Below are 24403 nucleotides of genomic sequence, written 5' to 3' on the forward strand. Positions count from 1 at the left end.
CATGTATGGCGATTTTGAAAAATAAATTAAATTAACAGGACAGTTGTGATAAGAGCAGGTGATTGTTTGGCCCCCTTATTCTCCGAAAATAAATAATTTTGCTGATTTCATTGATAAATGAACAAGTAATTATATAGTCCTGACACATTAGTGCAAAACGATTGCTTGTGATGTCATAAAGTTGACAAAATCGACAATGTTGATATAAGGTAGCCACTTTAAACATAGTTTTTGGACAAAATAGATAAGGATTAGAGATTTTTTTACACATTAACACCTTTATTAAATACATCTTTTAGCAAAATATCTTTTTGGATAAAGCCTTTACTCCTTTCTTAATATTAATGACAATTCTCAAAACTGTGATGCCACTTTGGCAGTTTTGTAATTTTGAGACAATTGTAAGAAGTTTGAAGCCCTAATGCAAATATGTAAGACAACATTCAAAATATAAATACTGATGTCTCACGGAGTAATTCTGTCTTATGAACATCTGAATGATGTTATATGATAGATTTATAATACTTTTTTTGATTTTCGAATCCAAAGCTTTATCATATATACCTTCTCCAAAGCGCATTTCCTTAAAGAAATATCATAGTCTAAAGTCCGGGAATGAGACCACTCGACCATGACTGCTAACATAACCGTGTTAATAAAATTTATACTTTTACTGCGCTTTTATTGGCATTTCGTGTCAATATAAATAAGATCAAATACTGTATCGGTTAAAAAAAGAGACGAAAGATACCAAAGGGACAATCAAAATTTGTTAGTTAAAGAGACATCGACAAAAACAAAAAACGACGAAAAGACCAACAAAATTTACAAAAAAAACATTGCATAGCAATTAAACTAAATATAAAATCCAAATGCAGGATTGACATCAAAACATCATAATTCATAAAATATGTAAAATAGAATATGTATGCAACAAACACAATGTGTCAATATGTTCAGTATATTTCTTCTACTTCTACTTTGTAGTGACCGCCTTCAACACGTTGAAGTTTATGTCACTTGTACTACACTACAATTACAACGCCCATAGACAACATATTCTCATAAAAAAAGTCTAGTATATTTCATTTAGGCTAATAAAAACCAAACTACAATATCAAATTTGATGCCCACATGACAGTGTCATGTGCTGAATACTCTTGCCAAGTTTAAGTTAAACATGTGTGCATATATGAATACTAAAATATTCCTAAAGAACACAAAACATATGATAAAATAATCATAAACTTGTCAATACACATACTCAAGAAAATTCTAGTACATTTCATTTAGGCTAATAAAAACCAACAAATTACAATATCAAAATATCAAATTGGATACCCACATGACATTGTCATGTGCTTAATACTCTTGACAAGTTTGAGTATACATGAATACTGCAATATACTAAAACAAAACAAAACATATGATAAAAGTAATCATTAACTTGGCAATACATTAACTCAATCAATTAACATTGTTCATTTATATACAGTATATATATTATGGCTGGGTTTTTTTTTACTTTAATGTTGTCGTTCTTTGTGTTAATTATTTCATTTTACACACATTCTCTGTTAACTGTTGGAAATGGACCTTTCGAAAACCAAACTTGTGATAATAATCACAATTTAACCATATGAAATAAAGTAGTACTATTAATCGTATCGCAATACCAAAATAAAATATTATTGCATGTTAAATTTTCTAAAAAAGAAAAAGAAAAAAAAAGAGAAAACGGATAAAATTCTCAACGCTGTTCACACATAAACACATGATATATTGCATGATATATCGGAAAAATTGTCTCTCTTTTCGGATTTTTCTTATCAAAATCATCCAGAAACCTTCAATCAAATTTAAAGAGAATCCTACAAAAATAGAGGAGGTAGTGTGGCGATAAAACATAGTATTGGTTGACTTTGAAAGCCTTTTCCGCTCAAAATAGTGCCCATTTCAAATGTTTCTGAGTGTCTAACTCATCTATGGTTATGATGATTGGAAACCTTCATCCAGATTTGAAGAGGATGCGACAAAAAATAAAGGTGCTATCAAGGCGACATCAACGTAGTGACGGACGACCGGGTCAAAACCATTTTACCTCAGCAAATACAGTACGTTACTATGGGGTGTTGCTGTTTTACAATAAAGTCTAAAATGACAGCTACTGTCGTGACCTTATTTTTTTTACCTCTAAAAGTGACACAAAATACATATTTTATTTCCTGTGATTAAAATAATATGTATGGGGGTAAGCAACAATCTAATACTTATATTCCGGTGTAAGATTCGATCTCCCGTTTATTCAACATGTATCGTTCTATCTGAACATACACTTATGTTGCCTATCGTCACCGCGTTGGTAAGATATCGAAAAAATACATATTCTTATATACACCCATTAACTAAAGCATAATTAATTCTTCTGTTTTAAAATAATATTTTTGTTTTTATTATAGCCAATAATTGCGTTTTCTTGGTAATATAACAGAGTCTCTAGTAATAGTATATATCTAGCAGCTTTGACCGTAGATACATGTACCCTACAATAGTAGCAATAATAAAAAATATTAAACTACAATATTAAACTTTCTTTAATTTTCATATGCCTAAATATAGATGTGAACCGTATTAATTCCCACACATTCAAGAATAAAAAAATAAAATTGAAATTCTTTTTAGATACTTCTATTGATTTATGTTCCAAATTTAAAACCGTGTTTTAGTCAATTCAGAAACGATAATCAACTTGCGATTAAAGGTTCTTGTTGATTTTCCTTTCTATATCCACTACTTCATATAAATTCTCTGCATTTGTTGCCTTGTTTTTTCTTTTCATTAATATTGCTGTTATCTTGTTTTACAATTTCTTTTTTTACTAATAAGCTACAGCTTTTAAAACAATAAGAAAATAAAAATATCATCATAAAACGTTGAATATTGATGTTATATAAGACCATCATAATTACTATATACAAACAAACAAAAATAAAATGTAATATATTCAATTTGAATGCTCATAGTTATTTTCTATGCTTCTTTTTCCATTCAATATACATATCCACTTCTGCATCCATACATTTTTGGTTTGCTAACTCATATGGACACCCTGTCTTCCTCTGGTGGAAGTATATGATTGCCTCCTTATGTAAAACAAAGGTCACATAGTGGTCAGCAAAACTGAAAGTGAAATAACAAGAATTTAAACTTTAGTATGTAATGGTTATACACTGTAATTCCTATCTTTTTGTTTGTAAAGTCAGTTTAAGACATTGACGTTTTTATACATTTTTGCAAATGTGAAAAAAAAACTATAACCTTCTGCGACTTACCATTTATAAATAATAACAGAAAACAGCATTTGTATTGCAAAACTTAACATACTTTACTTAGCAGACTGGGTATATATATATATACCATGCCGTCAGTATATCCGCCCATCTAAGGCTGCATTCGCGGCGCTTTGTCCAACGTTTTCGTATATATATACCCTGTGGTTGTTTAATTGTTCCTTTCCATAAAAATTGAACTATTTTGATGAAAAATAATGACCAAAAATTGGCCAAATTATTTCATACAAGAAATAGAGTGATTTCAAATGGCTTCAAATGGAACTATGTGCCACCAATGCGAATGTTGCTGTATTAGCTCCCACATTAACCCATTAGAATTAAAAATTGCCTCTGATGGTTATGTGTTTTATGTCATAATAACTAACAGAGGAAAACTTCAGAACGACCTTTTATTCATTATTCCCGCCATTAGTTTGGTTCAAATTGTCAGTGTAAATTGTCTAACGATCAACGAAAAGCGATAACTTTAGCTAAAGATCAAGACGAACGAGACAATTTATATATGAGTACCTCTTTATTATATAATGTTTAAAAATATTCGTAAGAACCTAACTATCTATAAAAACATGGCCTTTAATTGACATAATAATATAATTTTCTGGTATAACTCGACGTTTCAGCCATGCACTAGTTAAACTTACAACTTATATTCCAGGAAAATATTTTGAAGTTCAATATGTGTCAGCTTCCTTATCCTTCTGCCGCCGAATCTGAAGGGCTCGTGATGATTGTACACCAAATTGTCTGTCAGATATTTGAGCAGAGCACTAATAATCTTTAAAAAAAAAAATATATATATTGTAGATTGTTCTGGTGAACACGATCAATGTATAACCCAGGCTTTAAAGGAGCTGTCAAATTCATGTTCACCGATTTGACTCAAATTCTCATATTTGATTTATAACATACTAAAACGTATATCCAAATTACAAAAAGTCTAAAATTAACAATTAACAATGCGTGGACTCGATAATATTCATCAGGATTTCGTACGATTTTAGTCTAGACTCCATCTAATTAACCACCGAGATGACCTCCGAAGACTGCCGACGGTTATATTACCCGATATAAACATAAATATAAATAGATAGCGAGCACGTGCAATTTGATTTTTTCTAGGTCTGTTTGATTTCATGTTAGAGGTTAAAAAATATGTTAATCATAATTTTGTTTGGCTAGAATCAGTCAACGAAATGGTTCACCCTTGTTTCACGTTCAATGTTGACATTCTTTTCTTTTTAATAGCTGAACACGCCTAGTACATGCGGAACCCATCTCCAGCAAAGGGGTAAAGTTGAAGGTCACATGAATACGGATTCACATGAGGTTGAATTATTGAATTATCAATAATACATCAGCGATGTTTTGAGCTTATTTTGACAAATTCGGGCCAACTGACTGCTTATAATGAAATATTATTTCAAAATTCCGCTTTTATTAATACTTGAAACAAAAAGAATCGTATTTTAATTTTTTTTCTAAATCGTAGCTAATGCCCCTTTAAAAGACTAGGTACAGTACCGAAATATTTTATCTGAACCTGGTGAATCACCAGTAAAAGTGAGTAACATTCACTAATAACGCCAATTTTTTTTATTATATATTCATTTTTTTTTTATAATTTAGAAGTTTAACAATTTGGTCATTTGGTTTAAAACTAAGTTGAAGCATTAATTTTGAAGTGCTGCCCTTAGATGAATTTAGGTCAATTTTGTACAGCTCCAAGTGTTGGTCTTTAACTTTCCCGAGTAATGAAGTATTATGAAGAAAATAAACGCCATAAATTTTGAATGTGTTTTTCATATTACACTTTTTACAGCGAAAACCCGGTTTACCTTAAGATCTGATGGATGCCAAATAAATCATACAGATTTTCATCTCCCTGTTATGTGCAAGAAGTAACTTGCAGTTGCTTTCTTACGTCGAGTGACAAATATTTTAGCCACATTTAAGAGGATAACATATTTAACAGTTCATCAATTGGGTAGTTTCTGTGGGCAATTATAAAGGGTCGAAAAGGAAAACTGAAAAAAAGTGAAATGTTTTTGCACTGTCTGAAGACTGGATAATGCATTCAATGAATGTTCGCGTTTCTATCATTGTGTATAAAACAGTCAAACAGAAAGTTACTCATGTCACCCTTGCATGTGTAAACAGTATGCGGTGGTTGTCCTTTTACCTATAAACATTTACAGCTAAGACCTTTCTTATTTTCATCATGGTCTTTTTTTGTTCTTTGATCATTGGTCATTTGGTCATTGCATGCAGCATTTTTCAACACTCATAGGTTTTAACAAGTTGAAAAGCCAACGCTGGTTGGTTTAAACCAGGATGCATACCTTTTGAGAAATTACTCCGCAGCCAAAGGCTAATCTTCTCCTCTCTCTATTGACTATCATTTCAGGGCTGCCAATAAACTGATGGTGGCGCTCATGATCAGCCTCATCACTACAAAGCAATTACTGAAAATTTTTGAATCATATCAATTGCAATATTAATATTATATTGATTGATTTTTTCTTTTGAAATTATCGAGGTTTATATTTTTTCATCATAAAATTGTTTCTCCTTGAAACAATGTATTATACAAAATTGGTTTTTGTAGGTAAATTCTAAAATCTAAATTATTGAAAGCTATCATTAAGCATATACCATAACGTCATAGTGTAAATTATTTTTACATAGAAGTGTTATCATTTATCAGCAAAAAGTGCAGATTTTGACAATTAAACCAAAAAAAGAAAAGATAGAAAAGCGATTCATATTGCCATACAAAAGCAGTGATAAGGTATTAATTTGATGACAGAAAAATAGAAGCAATTAAGATTTCATTCCAAATCCATAACTACAAAACATCTTCTGAAAGTGTTACTGCATCTGGAAAATTTGAGATATTGACACTTTTCCTGGTTTATCAAAACGAATTGCTCTTTTTAGAACAATAGAAAAGATAAAATTGTTATTTATTACTTCTATGTAAATCAGATGTAGTCGTCTCATATCTGAGGGGCTAACCCCCCTCAGATATGAGAAGCTTACATCTTATACATACCATCACGAGGCTAACGCACTCAGGAATATATGTCAGTGATACCTATGCTGTCTGCAAGCTTTAGTGGCTTTATGCACCGTGACATTAAAAGGATATCAAAGTTTTCAACAAACTTTTTTTAAAATTAAACATCAGACGTGCATTGTCAGTGGATATAAACCGGAAAGCATAGCTTGTATATCTGATATCACCAACCATAATGTACTGTTAGTACTTAAATGTCATGCATTTAATTAAATGTTGACTCACCAATTACTGTTCTCACAGTGCATGATTTCATTGACATAAGTCAGCATCCGCATTTTCTGAAAAAAAAGTAAAACATGTATAAATTGAAACTTTAATATGTTAAAGATTTTAAAGTAGACCTAAAAAGGTTTCTATCATTTACCGGGATCTTTGCCATGGTCTCAGGAACTGTCACTCTCAAACCTTGTAATAAGTTCTAACGGCATAGAATTGTACTGGATTTTTTCCCTGCATTTTGATAATAGAGCCGTCCTTAAAGATGTACCAATTTGCTTAGGGAAACCACAAAAATAATTCGGACCAAAATACAAAATTGGATGTGCACAATGGCATTTATATGGTTCAGATTTTGAGAAAGTGTTATTAAATCATGATTAGGGATTCAAGGAAGAGAAGTCGATACAAATATGTACTATAGTGTGCAGATATGACAAAGTCCATGTCAATGCGTCATAAAGTAATCCCCAATACTCATTCAGATGAATAAATTAAAAATATAGGAAGTGCAAAAGTACATAATTTGAGTAAGACTCGGTGTAAATCTTACATAAATCTGTCAATCGGTCCAGGAGCAGTTGCGCATACAAAAGTGGGACAGAAAAAACAGACGGACATTCGGACAGACCCCTCCACCACACTATATCACCCGTTTAAGAAAGCTCGGTTACAATAGACAGTAGGGGTATAATAATGTAAGGAGACTATTTTTATATCGATCGGCTTAACTGTTGTTCACATTTTCAAAGCTCAACCCTTAGCAATAGTATGATAACTTTAATATAACTTATACTAATGTTTGCATTTACTTACTTCAAAATCTGCAAATTCCATTGAGAAATCTGAAGATAAAAAAAAAAGAATTGTAATTTTGGACCTGCTTTGAATGAATATAATGACAAGTGTACTTGTTTTCTTTGTACATAATATGCCATTAAAGGGATTGAAATTAACAAAAAATTACAAAAACAATTGAGAAATCTTGACATATATCTAGGACTTAATATCTAGAAATAATTCCATACCATATAGTAATAGAACATGATTGCAAAATTTTGACAAACTACAATGAGTTTTATCCACATAAAATAAATTTTCGTTCTATTCTTATTGGAAATAATCCTGAGTTCTCTTGCATTTTATAATCTTATAGATATATATATTTAGGGAATGATCTTTACTTAAATCTTTATGTGAATCAAGAAAATGGAGCACAAGACAAAGATTACCTTCATCTATATCTTCATCTTCATCTTCACTGTCTCCAACTTCCTGCTTATCTGGACTGTCTTTATTTAGCTGTAGAAAAGATAATTAGGAAATTGTGTTAATACTTGTTTTTGTATGTTTTCATATAACTGCGTAATCTTTCAGGCAACGAAATAAGCAACAACGCCGTATGTCTCATATATGTCCTTTGGACCAACTTAAATTGAGCCGGACCCGAATTGTATGGTGGAAATTGCACAAATATAATATTTCATGAAGGGTGTATACATATTTATAAACATTTTGAGATGTTCATAAATTCATAATACTATTACAATATTACAAAATAATTTTCCAGAGATATTTTAAAGTAAACCCTACTCTTCCTTTCTCCCTTAATATCTACCAGGGTGTTTAACGACCTTGACTACCCACGAGGGCCTCGCACGGTCGGTCAATTAACATATTTTATGCACAAATATATTTATCTTACCTACACTACTAGGAATATCATTGGTTAAAAGCGAACACGTGGAAACCGTGTACATTTACTATAATGTAGAAGTTCTTTGATATTACATTGTTATTGTTGGCATTTGTTTTTGTACACGTCAATGCAAGTAGGTTCTTAATATTGAAGACTTGGTCCTGTTATATTCCACCTTACACCAAATATTGCTTTAGTGATTCATAATGATCACTATAACAAAAAATGAAAAATATCTATACTTCTTTTACAACTTCCTCTGAATTCACCACATTAAGATAGTCGGTAAGATAAATTCGTTACAAAGTATGCTAGTGAATTTTAAATACGATATATATTCGCTCGCTCTCGCCCCATATTGAATTTACTGACCCAGTATATATCGTATTAGGTCAGCCTTGGACTATTATACTAACCAATACATTATGTCCTAGGTGTAACTAATAATATATATGTGCATCTTACTTACATATTATGAAATCAAATAAGTTTTATTTTAAGTCGGCAAGTTAAATAACAATACAACATAAGCTCTGAGCGAGATTTTGAAACGACATACATTTAAGAATTGAATGCTTCTTTTCATAATTTCATTGGGGTGTAAAAGCGTTGACCGAAGCACATTTTGTAGGAAGCGCTTCATATTAAAAATGTGCGCACGATCAACGCTTGGTGTCATCAACCTATGCCAACATTTGAAAAATATATATTCATCCTATGCCTACATACAAAATACAATGGGTGTTGTTATAACAATTAATAATTAATTACAGGTAAAATACAGTCAGTATTTTAAAGCGTTAAAATTACTCCTTTAAAATTAGAAACAACAGTTAAATATTTCCAAAATTATGTTGAAGTAAATATGAAATTTGAAAATAATAGACAAAAATACACTTCTGTATGGTAAAATACTTGCAAAATTTGTTGTTCTAAATATGAAATTAAAAAAAAACAAACAAACAAACAAAATTAAAAAAGTAATAAAAGTGAAAAATAAACCCATTTTATTTGTGATTTTTTTAAATACAAGATTTGTTCACTTATGACATGTTGCTGAGTCTCCAATAAAAAAATTCTATTAAATCTGATTCATGTTCTATATTTAAATTAATTTTTTTTTAAAAGTTGCTAACGCCCTCATATGTGTATCTAATACAAAAAGAAGCATTTAATTCTTATAATTACATTTTTATGCTACACCCATGAAATTAAGAGTTATATCAAGCTTTTCGTTTGTTTTCCGATGGATTAGTTTAACATTGTCACGGATAGCACGTGCAGTCATAGCTGTTGTATTTTATACGGAAATAAAATATGATATTGGAGTGCCTCGCGATTGTTATCAGCCAATCAAAATTACGGATTCTAATGAAACATACATGTTATGTAATTATAATAAATTAAAGACATGCATATAAAATTCAGTACGTGCAGACACAATAGTACAAAACAAGACATACAATAGTTTACACATACACTATTGTTATGAGACCTGGTGCGGAGTTCAATTGAGAGAAGAAAAAAAGAACTTAGTGAAAAGAATGTCGTTAAACTTTGGTAAAGTTATTAAGGCTTAATTTGCTTTTCATAAGGTTACTTGCACTACAAACATTTTCTACTTACTAAAAATAATAACATATTACGGGCGCATTGCATTTGCGCCATTTTTTTTACAAAATTCAATGTTTCATTTGCGCCAAAAATTAAAACTACATTTTTGCCATTTTACAGGTAACATATATATAACGGAAAAATTTAAATATTCATTGTATCCTGAAAAGGAAATTTTGTAAAGCATTTCCCCTGGGTAATAAAGTGAATTTATACTCATATAATACAAAACTAAGTGTGACTTAGGTTTAAAATTGTATAGTGTTCACATGTCACATGTCACGTGTCTGCACCAACTGAGGATTTCAATAGAACCAACAATGGACCAGAATCGCTCCATGCACATTTTAACTAGCAGTTTTATTCAAAACGTCAAAACGTTTTCATTTATGTGGACGTAGTAAAGAATATTCAAGCAACAACGTACATAACAATGAGATGCAGTTACACGATGGGAGAAATCCAAATGGACTATATTTTGCAGAAAAATAGTATGCGCCTAAGAGGCGAAATTTCTCTCCATGAATAAATCCGTATTACAAGTTTTGTGTCCGAGCAGACTTATAACTTTGCTTCAGTGTATATAGCTGTCACTGTGGTTTTTATTAAAATTCTTTGTTCAACATATCTAATATTATGTTATTTACCTGTATTATTGGCGCAAATGAAATGTTTTATTTTGGCTCAAATGAAATATGGTTTGTGGCTCAAATGAAAGATTTTTTTTGGCACAACTGAAATGCCAATTGGCGCAAAAGCAAAGCACCGCATATTACTGCACCAATTGTTTTAAAATATGTTGATAACCGTTCTGTTTGAATTCACTTACCTGTTTAACGTCGATTTTCATTTCAGAACTCACTGACAAATCTGAAACAAAACAAAATCTAACTATACATTGATTCGAGCTATATATTTCCTTAATTAAGGAGAATGTAATATAGGCAATTGGGGTATCATATATATATGTCAGGGCGCCTTAAGAGTTGCTTGGTTTTTTTTTCCAATTAATTCTTGCATATTAAAAAACATTCAAAAGTTAAAACAGTAGCTATTAAGGGACATCCCGTGAAATTAAATACAAATTTCGCTCGCTCTCTCCAATTTGAGTACATAAAAGTCCGGATAACAAGTACAAAAATATGATTGACCTAAAGGAATAAACTTCGTTCAATCGCAAATGCATTTTGTAAGCACTTTTGAACGCGTTACATAATGTATACGAAGAAATAAACTCTGAATCAAACTAGATCATTGAAGACAACGTTTTAAATATTTTCCAAACCTTACATTAAAAGTTTTATTTAAGAAAACTATGCATCAGCCAGAAGTCGGCCGTGGGAGGGGAGGGAGCATCTCTGTCTTAATGATTTATTGTTGTTTGCAGTGGCCAACTGTTTATATGAATGTATAAACAAATGTGCTACTGGGTTGGGTCACTTTTTATGTCAATTATATCAATGGGCGGACATTTTTTTATTTCACCGAGGTTTTATATCTATGGATAGTAACTGATATGTTAGTTGATCGTGAGTATTTCCTCATTTAAAAGTCTGCAAATTGAGCATGCTCTTCGTTCTAATCAATACGTGTGACAGATTCATGTGGTTTACTTTTATTATCTGCAGAAACTTTTATTGGCACATTTAAATGTAATGAAAGAACCTTAGTGAGCGCGCTCACATACCCCACGTCCCCACATTGTCATTGGAGAAATAAAATAAGTGTAAGAAAAAAAAATTGTATCAGAAAAAAAAATTGAATCATAATTTCCTGTAAATATGCACATCTACATAGTATGTCCTTATTATCTACACAGTTTCATGAAATTCTGTTGTGTGGTTTGAGAGGAGTTGCGATGACAAAAGGTTGCAGTAGTATATTGGGCAAATAAGTTAAAAGGGGCGTAACTCCTGGAAAAAAATTGAATCGTAATTTCCTGTCGATATGCACATCTACGTAGTATGTCTTTATTATCTGAAAAGGTTTCATGAAATTCTGTTGTGTGGTTTGAGAGGAGTTGCGATGACAAAAGGTTGCAGTAGTATATTGTGCAAATAAGTTCAAAGGGGCGTAACTCCTAGAAAAAAAATTGAATCGTAATTTCCTGTCGATATGCACATCTACGTAGTATGTCCTTATTATCTGTAAAGGTTCATGAAATTCTGCTGTGTGGTTTGAGAGGAGTTGCGATGACAAAAGGTTGCAGTAGTATATTGGGCAAATAAGTTCAAAGGGGCGTAACTCCTAGAAAAAAAAAATGAATCGTAATTTCCTGTCAGTATGCATAACTACATAGTATGTCCTTATTATCTAAAAAGGTTTCGTGAAATTCTGTTGTGTGGTTTGAGAGGAGTTGCGATGACAAGAAATAGGACTGACGGACTGACGGACTGACGGACAGACAGACAGACGGACGGACAGACGGACGGGTCAAAAACATTATACCCTCCGCAACTCGTTGCGTGGGGTATAATTAAGATATCACAGATTGTACATATGACAACTGAGAAATATATGCACTTTTAAAGATTTGCTTTTAAATGCGAAATTCTCTTCAAAGTAGATAATTCTAGATTTGAAAGTGTAATGATTTTATTCCGTGAAATAGATATATGGGTGGGAATTAATAAAGTTTTTTAATATTTGAAGGAGCGAGGGTAAACCAAAGCTTCACGTCTGTATTTAAAAAAAAATAGTTTGAGAGCCTCTCCCTGTTCCCGTGACACCAGTAAGCAGAATTCTTGTTTACTTTGCAAGAAAACAACATGCCTGCTTTGCCTTATTACAGTGAATATACATTGATTGATACTCCTTATATTGAAATTCTTACTTACTTAAATACTGTACCTACCCAAAAATTAACCAACAATCGGATTGACTTTTAGCTTTGTCTCTTCATTGAAATATACCCCACATCTCCCTTTGTTCGTACGATAGAAATTCCTAGTTTCTGGTAGATGGACTTCAATCGTTTTGCAACCTACTGTAAAGTCTTTTTTATTTTACTTATAGAACTTTCATGTGAAGACAATATTTTTGTACAATATATTTTTGAATACTAGTATGTTACCTTTTATACTGTCCTCTTCATCATTTTGTGGATCGTCATCCTCATCTGTATTTCTAAGATTGTCTTCCACAGACTAATTATATAACAATTCAAAGTATTAACGTTTTTACATTTTTTTGTGCATACATAAAGCTCTTTGCGGTTTACTCTTATAATTCATGAAAATTAATAACAATAAAAAAATTCATAACTACTAACAAATCAATGCTGATGTAAACTATATCAAAGAATACTCGCAATTGTCGAAAGCAAGCTGAAGTGTTTAATCCACTGAGATGAAGTTATGCCGTCCTACACTCTAATACCTATAGTTGTACTTCATAAAAGATCTATACAGCATTTTTATAAATGTTACAGGAAGGCGATCTTTTGGAGTGCTCAGAAAAAAATCGTACAGAGTTTCTATGCAAAAATACAAACCGAACAAGTCTTGTTTCAAGCTATAAATTATCATTACAAGAAATACACAGCTGGCAGCAGATAATACAACTGTTTATTTTATACTTAGTAGTTAAGACAAGTAAATTGTATGTGTAATACAATCAATGGCAATCGTGCTGTATCAGCCATCCGTGATGATATCGATATTTGTCAAATTAAGGAATAACAGTACTGTAGTTGAAGAGTTGTCGCTGTCAATTTCTTTTCTAATTTTCAAAGAGTAATGTTGAAATTTATCTTTTTTGAAAATTTATAGAAATTCTGCCAGCAGGTAAAATATATACTTTTTGAACAATTACCAACTTTTTGGTAAGTGTTCTGTGAGTAATTAGAGATATATCAATGATTGACACTTACATAACATGGCAATCTCTTGGCAATCTTCTTCTGGTCGTATTCATACCAAAAACTCTTCCTTCTTTTCTGTGAAGCATAAATTGGAAATGAGATTCCGTCTATTGTATGCATATACATAACTATATTAGATAATATTAGTTTCGACATAGTTTTTTTTTATAGTTTGTTGCATTGTGTCTGCCTTCAATTGAAATGAACTCGTACCATATTTTTCTATGGCGTATCATTGTTTTGTATATTACGGCGCGTTACGTTTGCGCGAAAAAATATCCACGTTTGCGTGAAATTTACCTGTTGGAAACTCCTACTACTTTTGCCTGGATTAATTAAAGTTTCTTTAAAAAAATTATTGAAAAGCTTTAAGACAAATATGATGAATTCTGAAATAAAACAAAATAGATTAAAATTTAAAAAAAATAACTGAGATGATAATTTGAAAATCGAATTGAAGATAGGAATACCATCTCTGAGACAAACAAAGGGGGGAAAATACTTGATATTCGATGAATATACTTTTCGTGAAGATATAGAGTAGAAAATGAAGAAATTTCAAGGAGATGCACCATAGAAAATATGCAAATGTAGAATAAAATCTTATCGCGAATGTAAAGTTTTGTTAGGCCAACAAACAAGCACAATCATGAAACTAACGAACTTCAATTAGAAAGAGAATAAATAGTACTGGTTATAGCGAAAGTTTAGTTGACTTTTAAATAAGCGGAAGCGATACCACTGCTCATTTGAAACGATACGCACAGACAAGGACATAAGTCAACATTCAGTTCACCATTGAACAATTTTTTTTTAATTTCATTCTGGAGAAATTTCACATTCATGTTATCCTAAATCGCTCCGAAGACTGACTTATAGATTGTTCTTGTCGAGAACATACACACTGTGTTTTATTCAAGACTTTGCTTTTACATGTTAATTTACACCAAGATGTCGTTAAATGAAATTGGATATCCTACATTTGTCATGCTTTTCAATAACATATGGTCAAATTGCTGAAAGACCCCCCTCCTAAATTATTGAAAACTATCATTCTGCATTGATAATAATATCTTGGTGTAAATTAGATACACCCAATCGGGCTAACGCCCTCATAGGTGTATCTAATACATAAACGAATAAAATAATATGTATTTATCAATATGATTAATCATTAAAAAAGCTGTTGTAAAATTCAGGTTATTTTCAGTATTAAACACAGATAAAACTCATGTAAATTGCAGGTAAATTCGCGCAAACGTAATACCAGTCAAAATTCAAATTCGCGCAAATGTAGGTCGCCCGTATATTATGTGTGCTAAGTATATAATCATTTACCTTTGGTGGTTTCTTCCTTAATTCGTAATTACGTTTCACCTGAAATAAGGACAGTTTGTTAATTATAAACTCTTATAGTTCAGATGCTATATGTAGACTGTGCTTAATTCTAAGTGAAGATAACTGTTCGCAATCTGTGTTTATCATTCCAGTAAAAGTAAGTTTTCTCACTCTAAATATTTTTTCCGTGATTACAACTTCTTTCGTAACGAATTTCACGACTCCAGAAGGAATCATAATATATAACTGATAATTGATTGGTAGTTAACGTCAAGTGACAAATACATCATGCAACTTACAAATAAATATAGACTATGCCTTGTTGTATAGCCGTATTTTACTTGAAGGCTTGCTTCTTCACAAGATAACAATGATTATCCGCAGGAATACATGTCACAGTTGCTGCACACATTATTCTGAATCCGAGCCAACTTTACTCCTAAATGCCGCGTGCATAGCAGGAAAGCAGGAAATGTCGGAAATTTAACCCACAACATTGAGCCAGAGGCGAGCACGCAACCACGAGACCACTGAGATTGTTGGGTTATAATTTTGAGGAAGGAAAGTTAGGGAAAAGCAACCACGCTATTCCAAACGTATGTTTAGTGATAGATTTTTATTTATAAAAAAAATGGACTAAACTGGTAATTATATAAAATGTACGTAAAAGGATTGTGTGATTTATATCATCGTAAACATGGTAAATATGTCTAATAAGACGAGAGACCGGGATATAAAAATAAGGAGATGTGGTATGATGATACAACTATCCAACATATATCTTTTTAAATTCAAGTATATTAAGTAATGATTACCATTGTATTTTCACTGTTAGTCAGATCTTTTGTTCCATTGTCATTTCCATCACTGGTTTGTTCTTCTATGTCTTCCGTTGTATTGTCCTAACATGAAAGATACCAATAAAATACATGTCAGCTTTAATCTTATAATTTGTGTTTATAAAATCATGCCCCAAGTGTATATCATGTTCAACAATTAAGACTAGCAGAACCGAATGAAAGACTATCTAAAACACTTAAGGAATAGCAGTACTGTGTTTGATTTGCCAACGACTGCGATCGTCAGTAATCGAATAAACGGAATAAGTCATCTAACAAATGGCGTAACATATCAAATTGCATACAATCTGGAATCATTACATGGAAAAGTTATATTCCTAATTGAAATGGACAATTATTTGATGGTTTTAATATTTTTAACACTTTTAACTTTTAAAAATAACTTAGTACATCAAATCATTTAAACATTATTTATTAAAAGAAATTCTTAGAATTTTCAAACTGTACTAACTTCTGCTATTTTCTCTTTCAAAATACAATAGAAATTCCAAGTTACTAGTATATTAATTTAAACAGTTTGATTTAGGATTTGTAACTGATTAACAAGACATGGGCGAGGAAATATTCGAGTCGCGCACGCGACAAGAATTTCCACGCCCCTTAACTTTACAAACTATAAATTATACTGTAAATGTTTCGCGTCATATACATATTCATAAAGTTTTTCCTGTGGCCAGTTCCAAAAGTCTTTGGACTTTTTTTTAACGAGAAAAAGCATTCTTTCAAACATGATAAACTAAGAGGGAGCTATGGAACTTACTATTTAAGATGGAATAATGCGAATGGATTTGACAAAAAGAATACCAAATATTATTGCTCGGAAGATTTTTTATTGCAAAACAATAGGACCTCAAACTCATTATGCTCTTTTTTATATTGGTTTACAACGTATTTATAATGCTCGTCCTGAAAATTCACGAGAAATATTCCTCACCGGAAATTCAGCAAAAGACTATTAAACACTCAAACCTTCGATGTAAAATTTCGCTAAAACATGTACAATTTGCCATATTTTATCATGTCTTCAACAGAAATGTCTTAAGCTATCATTGACAATTTGACATCAACTTATAGACATATTGGAAAGGTTGTTGCAAAATTCTTTCGATATATATTATTTCTATTTTTAAATTCAACTTGGTTTCATTAACTTTGGGATTGTTCACCGTGGTTTAAACAATTCAAAGGGGGTAATAATCGTAAATTTTTTAAAACATAACTCCTTATCCATCTTTAGAATCGCCATGCTGAAATTCGATTTCTTTTAAGATATTAAGTACTAAAAATGACATAATTATCGGATCTGTGATCATTATTAATTTTTGTAAAGTGTTGAAAGCATAGAGAAAATGTTCTAAAGGCCCGTTGTCACTATCAAAGTTTTCTTGTACAAGTTTTCTTGGTCACAGTGATGGATTGTTTTATAGTGACAACCGTCAAAGAAAACTTTGATCAAAAACTTGGACGGACTTGTATGGAATAGAATCTAATCCTATTTTCTAAGGAAATTATCCAATCACAGTGTAGTCTTTTCTTTGACCAAAGATGAAAAACTTTTGATAGTGACAACCGATGACTTGGACCAAGTTTACCTGGTCAAAGTTTTTAGAGACCAAGTTTTTGATCAAAAACTTTGATAGTGACAACAGATGACTTGGACCAAGTTTACCTCGTCAAAGACAACTTTTACCATTTTAACTTTGATAGTGACAACCGGGCTTCAAACATATTTAAAAATGATAACTACTTTTTAATGCTGATTTTAAAAAAAATTTATTTGCGGGTTAACGATGTTCAAGATAAAATTAAATGGATTTATAGCATTTCTAAACATCCTTACGATTTATAGACCAACCATTTTCATATGAAAACAAATTGAACCCTGACACAATGGGTTTTAATGATATGTGAATGGTTTAATAATTACCGTTGTAACCTCATTCTGAATGATCCCCTCTTCATAATTTTCTTCTACATCTGTACTACCAATTTTTTCGTCGATGCCATCTGTACCAGTTTGACAAGTGTCCTTCTGTGAAATATTTCAAGAATTAAAACATACGTGTCTTAAATTGTAACAGAAAATGTATACATTTGACGTTATTTTTTAAATTTGATTTAATATTTAAAAGTGTCCGACAACAGTTATAAAAAATTCTTTTGTTGTTTCTGGTTTCACCATGTCTTTCACAATTTAATTCAACATATCATAGTGTACTTTACTCTATACCCTAAACGCAGCAAGAGACTTTTGAAAAACTAAATCCGTTTTTGTCTTATTTTTATTAGGAATCGTTGTAAAAGATCGTACTTTTGAAAGAAGATTATAAGGACAATTTTTTTTTATATCAAATGTCAAAAACCAATAACCATCTTTAACAAATATATCTTTAGTTCTATATAAAACCGTGTATTGCTGTTCCTTTTAATTTTTTTCGTTAATACACCTTAATGGTGCTGATGATAATATGTAAAAAGGTGACTTAAATTATTATTTCCAATGCAATTAAGAACAGATGGCGAGGAAGTCAACTTCTACTTGTGATGTAAATTATATATGTATTCTGGATCAAAAGATATGAACGAGGGTCGGATGTATTTGAACACACTTTCATTTGTTTTCTTCTTCTTCTCCTTCATAACAAGTAACACTATTGTGTTGGATTTTGGCTTGCCTGCTTGTCTCTTAACTTATTGTGACATTTTCCTTAAATATTTTACACGTTTTGGCGAGTATTATATGCATGGATAGACTTTGCACAATCTAATAAAAGTACATATCCTATGTCCACGATTGGCTTGTAAACGAAGCGTGGACGAAGGATCTGGGTTTCAATCAGATTGGACTTTGCATATGTGGGTAATTTTTTAGTTGACTATGAAATCAGTAGTAGCTAAATACTCTATACTAGTATCTGATAAGCGGGACTTTTTTGGTCATATTTTACCTGCACAATGTAAACTGCTCCAGGGTGAAAACAATGGCTCCTTATTAATTGACATACATCGCTTGATGGAAGTGTACGTTGTGCTTTCACTTTCGGATCTATGAAGATAAATTGATCGTTGATTATTGGAATTGAAATCCAATGTGCTTCGTTAAACTTTCTAATTATCAATCCCTTTATTTCTTCGAAGGACATCAGATTGTTTATGATTTCATTATCTTCTGTGGAAGAAAGGACATCATGTTGCAGTCTTGTCGTCGAATATGACCGCCTCTCGAGAGTTTGGATGATGACTTCTCCACTATAAAATCCCTCTCTGTCACGAAGTGCAGGTATCGGAAACGTTAGCGGAACTATGGGATCTCCAGCCATATTCAGCCACAGTTCATCTGCGATGTAATCCATGTCCGCTATTAATACAGGAAATATTCCGTCAGGGCTTGAACCAATGATGTTATTTACTGCACACAAACCACAGTAATTTGTAGGTCCCTGCCACTGTATATACGATCCTGCAACAAAAATGCTTGACACTTCTGACAGTCTTCTCTCCGATGGACATTTGAAGAGAACATTTGATACATAGTCCATGTTCAGTGATATAGCCTGTCTTTCTTCGTCAGAAAGGTTGTCCCAGGTGTTTGTGAGCTCTCTTATTTTTTCCTCAAAAGTAGACAGCATTAAAGAGGAATAGATCGAATAATTCTCCCTGGCTGACGAGTTTAGTGCGCTCTGTATTTGCGATAGCTCCTGAAAATGTAAAGGAACTGCGCAAGGTGATCTATCAGTCATACTAGTAGCTGTAGGGCAAGTATTCTGTGTGGTGACATCTGATGGCTGACCAACGTTTCCTGATCCATGATCTTCTCGTATTTCCAAATTCTCAACAATTGATGTTTGTATACCATTGATGTCGTCTCCAAACTGCTGACATAACTGACCTAACTGGTTTAAAGACATCTCTGTTGGAAATAACTTACTCTGTTGCTTTTTTATTAAGTTGTTCGATTTCTCATTGTGGAATTGCAACATGAGGCGACAGATGAAAACATGAACAGCTGGAGACATCTCGTTTAGGAAATAAAGATCTCTTCTCATGCTGTTGAAAAACTGTTCAACAACTTGGGAGTTGGTAAATGACCCTAATCCTTCCACTAAAGATACCTTTCTCAGAATTTCCTTAACATCCTTGGTATTATCTTCGTGGAACCAGTCAAATAAGCTATAGTGTTCCGATGACCCGGATGTTGGATTTTTTTCATTGCTTATTGACTGGTTGACTGTTGTTTCTGGCCCGATCTCATTAAGGCACCCCAATTCCCAAGTAAACAGCCCACTTTTAGCCTTTTCTAAGTTTTCGTTGGTGTTTTCTGCCACACGTCCCTCAAATGGATAAAACATGCGGGTGATTTTATTTCCGCTGGCAGCTACTCTGTTGGCTATATCCGATATCAAGATGTTCGGTCGATGTTTGAAAGATCTCATCAAATCGACGAAATCTCTCGGACTTTCACCTCTGAGGAGACTCTTCGCTGCATAAACCACAGAATGAGGACAGGCAGCAATAAGCCATCCACCTGAATTTAAAAAATAAATTTATTTTTTATTTTTGCTATGTATCGATCTGATACGTTAAGCCCATTTCAACTGATTTTATGTTGTCCTGTTACACCACTGTCCTAGGTTAGGAGGATGTTGTTAGGCGCCTGTAAACATGATTAACCCCACCATATGTATGTGCCTGTCCCAATACAGAAACCTGTAATTGAGATGTTGTCGTTTGTTGCTGTTTATCATAATTGTTTTTCGTTTGTTGCTGTATATCATAATTGTTTTTCGTTTGTTGCTGTTTTTCGTTTGTTGTTTTGTATATAAATCAGGCCGTTGGTCTACTCGTTTCAATTGTTTAACATTTCGACATGTCGGGGCGTTTTTTTATAGCTTGCGATATGGTTGGTGAATATGGATGAGGCCCTACGGTGATATATAGTTGTTAACATCTACGTCACATGGTCTCTGGTAGATAGTTGTCTCATTGGCATTCATACTTAATCTTCTTATTTTATATTAGTAATAACATTGTTTGCAATATAACATAAACTCCATTTGATATCTTTAAATCTTCAAATTAAGTTATCAAAATAAGCTCATCATAGATACCAGGATCAAAATTAAACTAGCATACATTATTAAACATATTTATTCTAAAACCAGTTGTTGGCATGACACGGGTTATGTTCTTCTCATATATTTTATGATGGTATAATACTAAACCCGTAACAGGAGGGATTGTGCCTGATATTCATATGATGAAGACATAATCTTTCAATCAGTTTAATTGAGGTCTGGAGCTGGCATGTCAGTAACTGCTAGTAGTCTGTTGTTATTTATGTATTATTGTCATTTTGTTTATTTTCTTTTGTTTCCAATTCTGACATCGGACTCGGACTTCTCTTAAACTGAGTTTTACTGTGCGTACTGTTGTACGTTTGTTTTTTTACATTGGCTAGAGGTATAGGGGGAGGGTTGAGATCTCAAAAAACATGTTTAACCCCGCCGCATTTTTGCGCCTGTCCCAAGTCAGGAGCCTCTGGCCTTTGTTAGTCTTGTATCATTTTAAATTTTAGTTTCTTGTGTATAATTTGGAGTTTAGTATGACGTTCATTATCACTGAACTAGTATACATATTTGTTTAGGGGCCCGCTGAAGGACGCCTCCGGGTGCGGGAGTTTCTCGCTGCATTGAAAACCCATTGGTGGCCTTCGGCTGTTGTCTGCTCTATGGTCGGGTTGTTGTCTCTTTGACACATTCCCCATTTCCATTCTCAATTTTATTCATGTATTTTTTTAAAGTGCCAGTCTTTGTAAGAATCAGGCAATTTAGGAGAATTTCAAAACATGACCGAAAAAAACCCACCGACCTAACCATCCTGTTTTGAAGTTACCCTCATCCTGAGTTAGAAATGGTAGGTCTTTCGTTTCTCTGTGTCTGGTAATTTAAGAAATCTCTAAATAACTTTTGGTTAGAATGATAGCAAATTACGGAATTAGCTCCCCTTAATTGTTAATTTCTAGTGCATTTCAACCAAATTATATCTTGAAATACCAGAACAGGAAATGGAAACGAATGTTATTTTCATGCACCATTATACATTTTGAACATAAATTAATGTAAACTTGCGTGGTTTTTTGTTTGTCATGTTTTCACCACTGCCTGATTCTTAGGCAGATTGACACTTTAAAAAGAAAATTTTATCACCCTTCTTTTCGTATTGGTATATGAACATTTTTTGCAGAATTTTTAGGCAATTTAAAACAAGTTGCACGGTAGGATTCTACTCTTAATTTATAGTTGCACGGTAGGATTCTACTCTTAATTTATAGTTACAAATTCATTCTATATACATGTGATCAATGCCGCTATTGTCTTTCATTGTAATAATCATTCGGCATTAAAGACTATATTGTCCTTACAGATTTCACGAATGACATTGAGCATTTCCAGAAATTAACGAATCCCTTGAAATAGTTATCACAGATTTTGGTAATTCGTGATCATGAAATAAAACCGTTATCACATATTTTCGGATTAAATCCGTCATAAAGAATTCCAAAATTTGTTTTAACGTAGTGTTCTACAAATATTTTATCACAAATTACAAAAATATATGATAACGTATATAATCTGTGATCACAAATTACAACAATATGTAATATCTAATTCCACAAATTCGTTATCACTTATTTAATGCGTGATAACGAATTGTACAATTCATGATAACGATTTCAATTCGTGATCAGAAGTTTTTTAAATTTCGTGGTATATTTTTTGGTGGTCATAAACGGGCTTTCGTATGTATGCAAACTCATGTGATGTTGTCTAACTGTGTAAAATGTCACCACTGTCCGCCCAGTCGTAAAGTTGCGCTTACAGAGCATATGGGCAGGCAGACATCCAGACGGAATGACTGTGATTCCTATTTACCCTCCTCCCCCTCATAAAAAAGTTTGTAACTGCCATTTGAATATTGATTCAATGTGAAAGAATGATTGGCCGACTGAGTTCCATTTTTTTTCTTGTAAAATTAAAATTAAATCACTTTCTACTCGTTTAATTTTTTTCTGTTGTATCTTTAAATAAAATTCAGCCAAATAAACATTTTCAAAACGCTAAGATTTCGCAATGAAACTTACCAGATGTGCCAAAGATTTTCTCATATGCCCTGTCATAATCAGTCTGTTTTATTGAATGTTCACGAAGTCTGATGATTAGATCCATCATTGAACCGTTGTCCGGTATACCCAATTCTTTGCAGAAACGTCGAACTCTTGAAACCTTCAAATAAAGAAGAATATATGATTGACGTTGGCCGTACATATATTTTACATATAACGTTTCAATACGGTATTAAAGCTGAAAATGACTCTTTTACATAGAAATTACTATCATATATTTGATCAATAATTCATATTAACTGAATTTTTCAAAATATTGACCAAGTAGTGATAGAGGGTTGTCGAGCTAGACATGCTTACACTTTTGATCTAAGGGTTTCGTATGGTTCAAGGAAACATTTAGTTTCATTATTTGTTTTAAATACGCGTTTATATTTGCCTTGTTCCATTATATTTTGTCCATCGTTCCTAAGATTGGAGGGGTGTTTCTCCCAAATTTTAGTCGTTGCGATTCTTCTTCAAACCGTTTATTTGATCTGATCTATGAACTATATCATTTGAAATTGTAGTTATATAAGGGTTTCCTTTCATTTCTTACATAAACAAATTATAAGTTAAAAACAACAACCAATATGCACTTCACTGGCTGCCATATTATAAGTGGATTCTGATTACATTCAGAACACTACTTTTAAATTATGTTGTTACAAAATGTATTACATGTATCAGGAAAATACATACACCGAAACCTACCCTGGAAATATGATAATATTTGAAAACTCTTAGTAGGATGTGAAAAAGACAGAACAAATACTGTAAAGTGTATTACAAAAGTATACATGACTCGCATAAAAATACATTACGTGTACCTTTTCATCCCTTAAACTTTTTAAAACTTCGTCAGGAACTGGTTCAGTCTCGCCTGGAATGTAAAGTCTTCTTGGACATTTTAAACTTTCTGTATTGAAGACATGGTTGCTTCGTCTTGATTCATTTCCAATCCAAGGTGCCCAAAATTCGTAGTTTGGCACTATCTCATTTAGTCGGTTTCCTGTAACATGTCAACAAATGAATAAGTGTAGGTTTGGGTCGTCCGCAAACATGTTTAACCCCGCCACATTTTGTATGTGCCTGTCACAAGCCAGGAGCCTGTAATTCAGTAGTTGTCGTTTGTTGCTGTATATCATATTTGTTTTTTTGTTTATTGTTTTGTTCATAAATCAGGCCTTTAGTTTTCTCGTTTGAAGTATTTTACATTT

General features: G+C 32.3%; 2 protein-coding genes across 2 annotated transcripts; both read right to left on the reverse strand.

Annotated features, from left to right (window-relative positions):
• Nucleotides 1–2827: 2827 nt before the first annotated feature.
• Nucleotides 2828–19513, reverse strand: LOC127734656 (uncharacterized). The gene is made up of 13 exons (XM_052244652.1): nucleotides 18970–19513; nucleotides 17949–18053; nucleotides 15977–16063; nucleotides 15162–15200; nucleotides 13833–13898; nucleotides 13035–13107; nucleotides 10791–10831; nucleotides 7881–7950; nucleotides 7465–7493; nucleotides 6655–6710; nucleotides 5693–5801; nucleotides 3995–4128; nucleotides 2828–3180 (listed from the first exon to the last, which is right to left on the reverse strand). Exons 1-13 carry the CDS (start codon nucleotides 19372–19374, stop codon nucleotides 3024–3026), a joined length of 1371 nt encoding a protein of 456 aa, XP_052100612.1. The 5' UTR covers nucleotides 19375–19513; the 3' UTR covers nucleotides 2828–3023.
• On the reverse strand, nucleotides 19424–24054 carry LOC127739061 (uncharacterized). Its single transcript, XM_052250635.1, has 4 exons — nucleotides 24014–24054; nucleotides 23163–23304; nucleotides 19478–20546; nucleotides 19424–19430 (listed from the first exon to the last, which is right to left on the reverse strand). Exons 2-4 carry the CDS (start codon nucleotides 23248–23250, stop codon nucleotides 19424–19426), a joined length of 1164 nt encoding a protein of 387 aa, XP_052106595.1. The 5' UTR covers nucleotides 23251–23304; nucleotides 24014–24054.
• Nucleotides 24055–24403: the final 349 nt, after the last annotated feature.

Source organism: Mytilus californianus, unplaced genomic scaffold (assembly GCF_021869535.1).
Source record: "Mytilus californianus isolate M0D057914Y unplaced genomic scaffold, xbMytCali1.0.p SCAF_1, whole genome shotgun sequence".
In the NCBI taxonomy this organism is placed as follows: domain Eukaryota; kingdom Metazoa; phylum Mollusca; class Bivalvia; order Mytilida; family Mytilidae; genus Mytilus; species Mytilus californianus.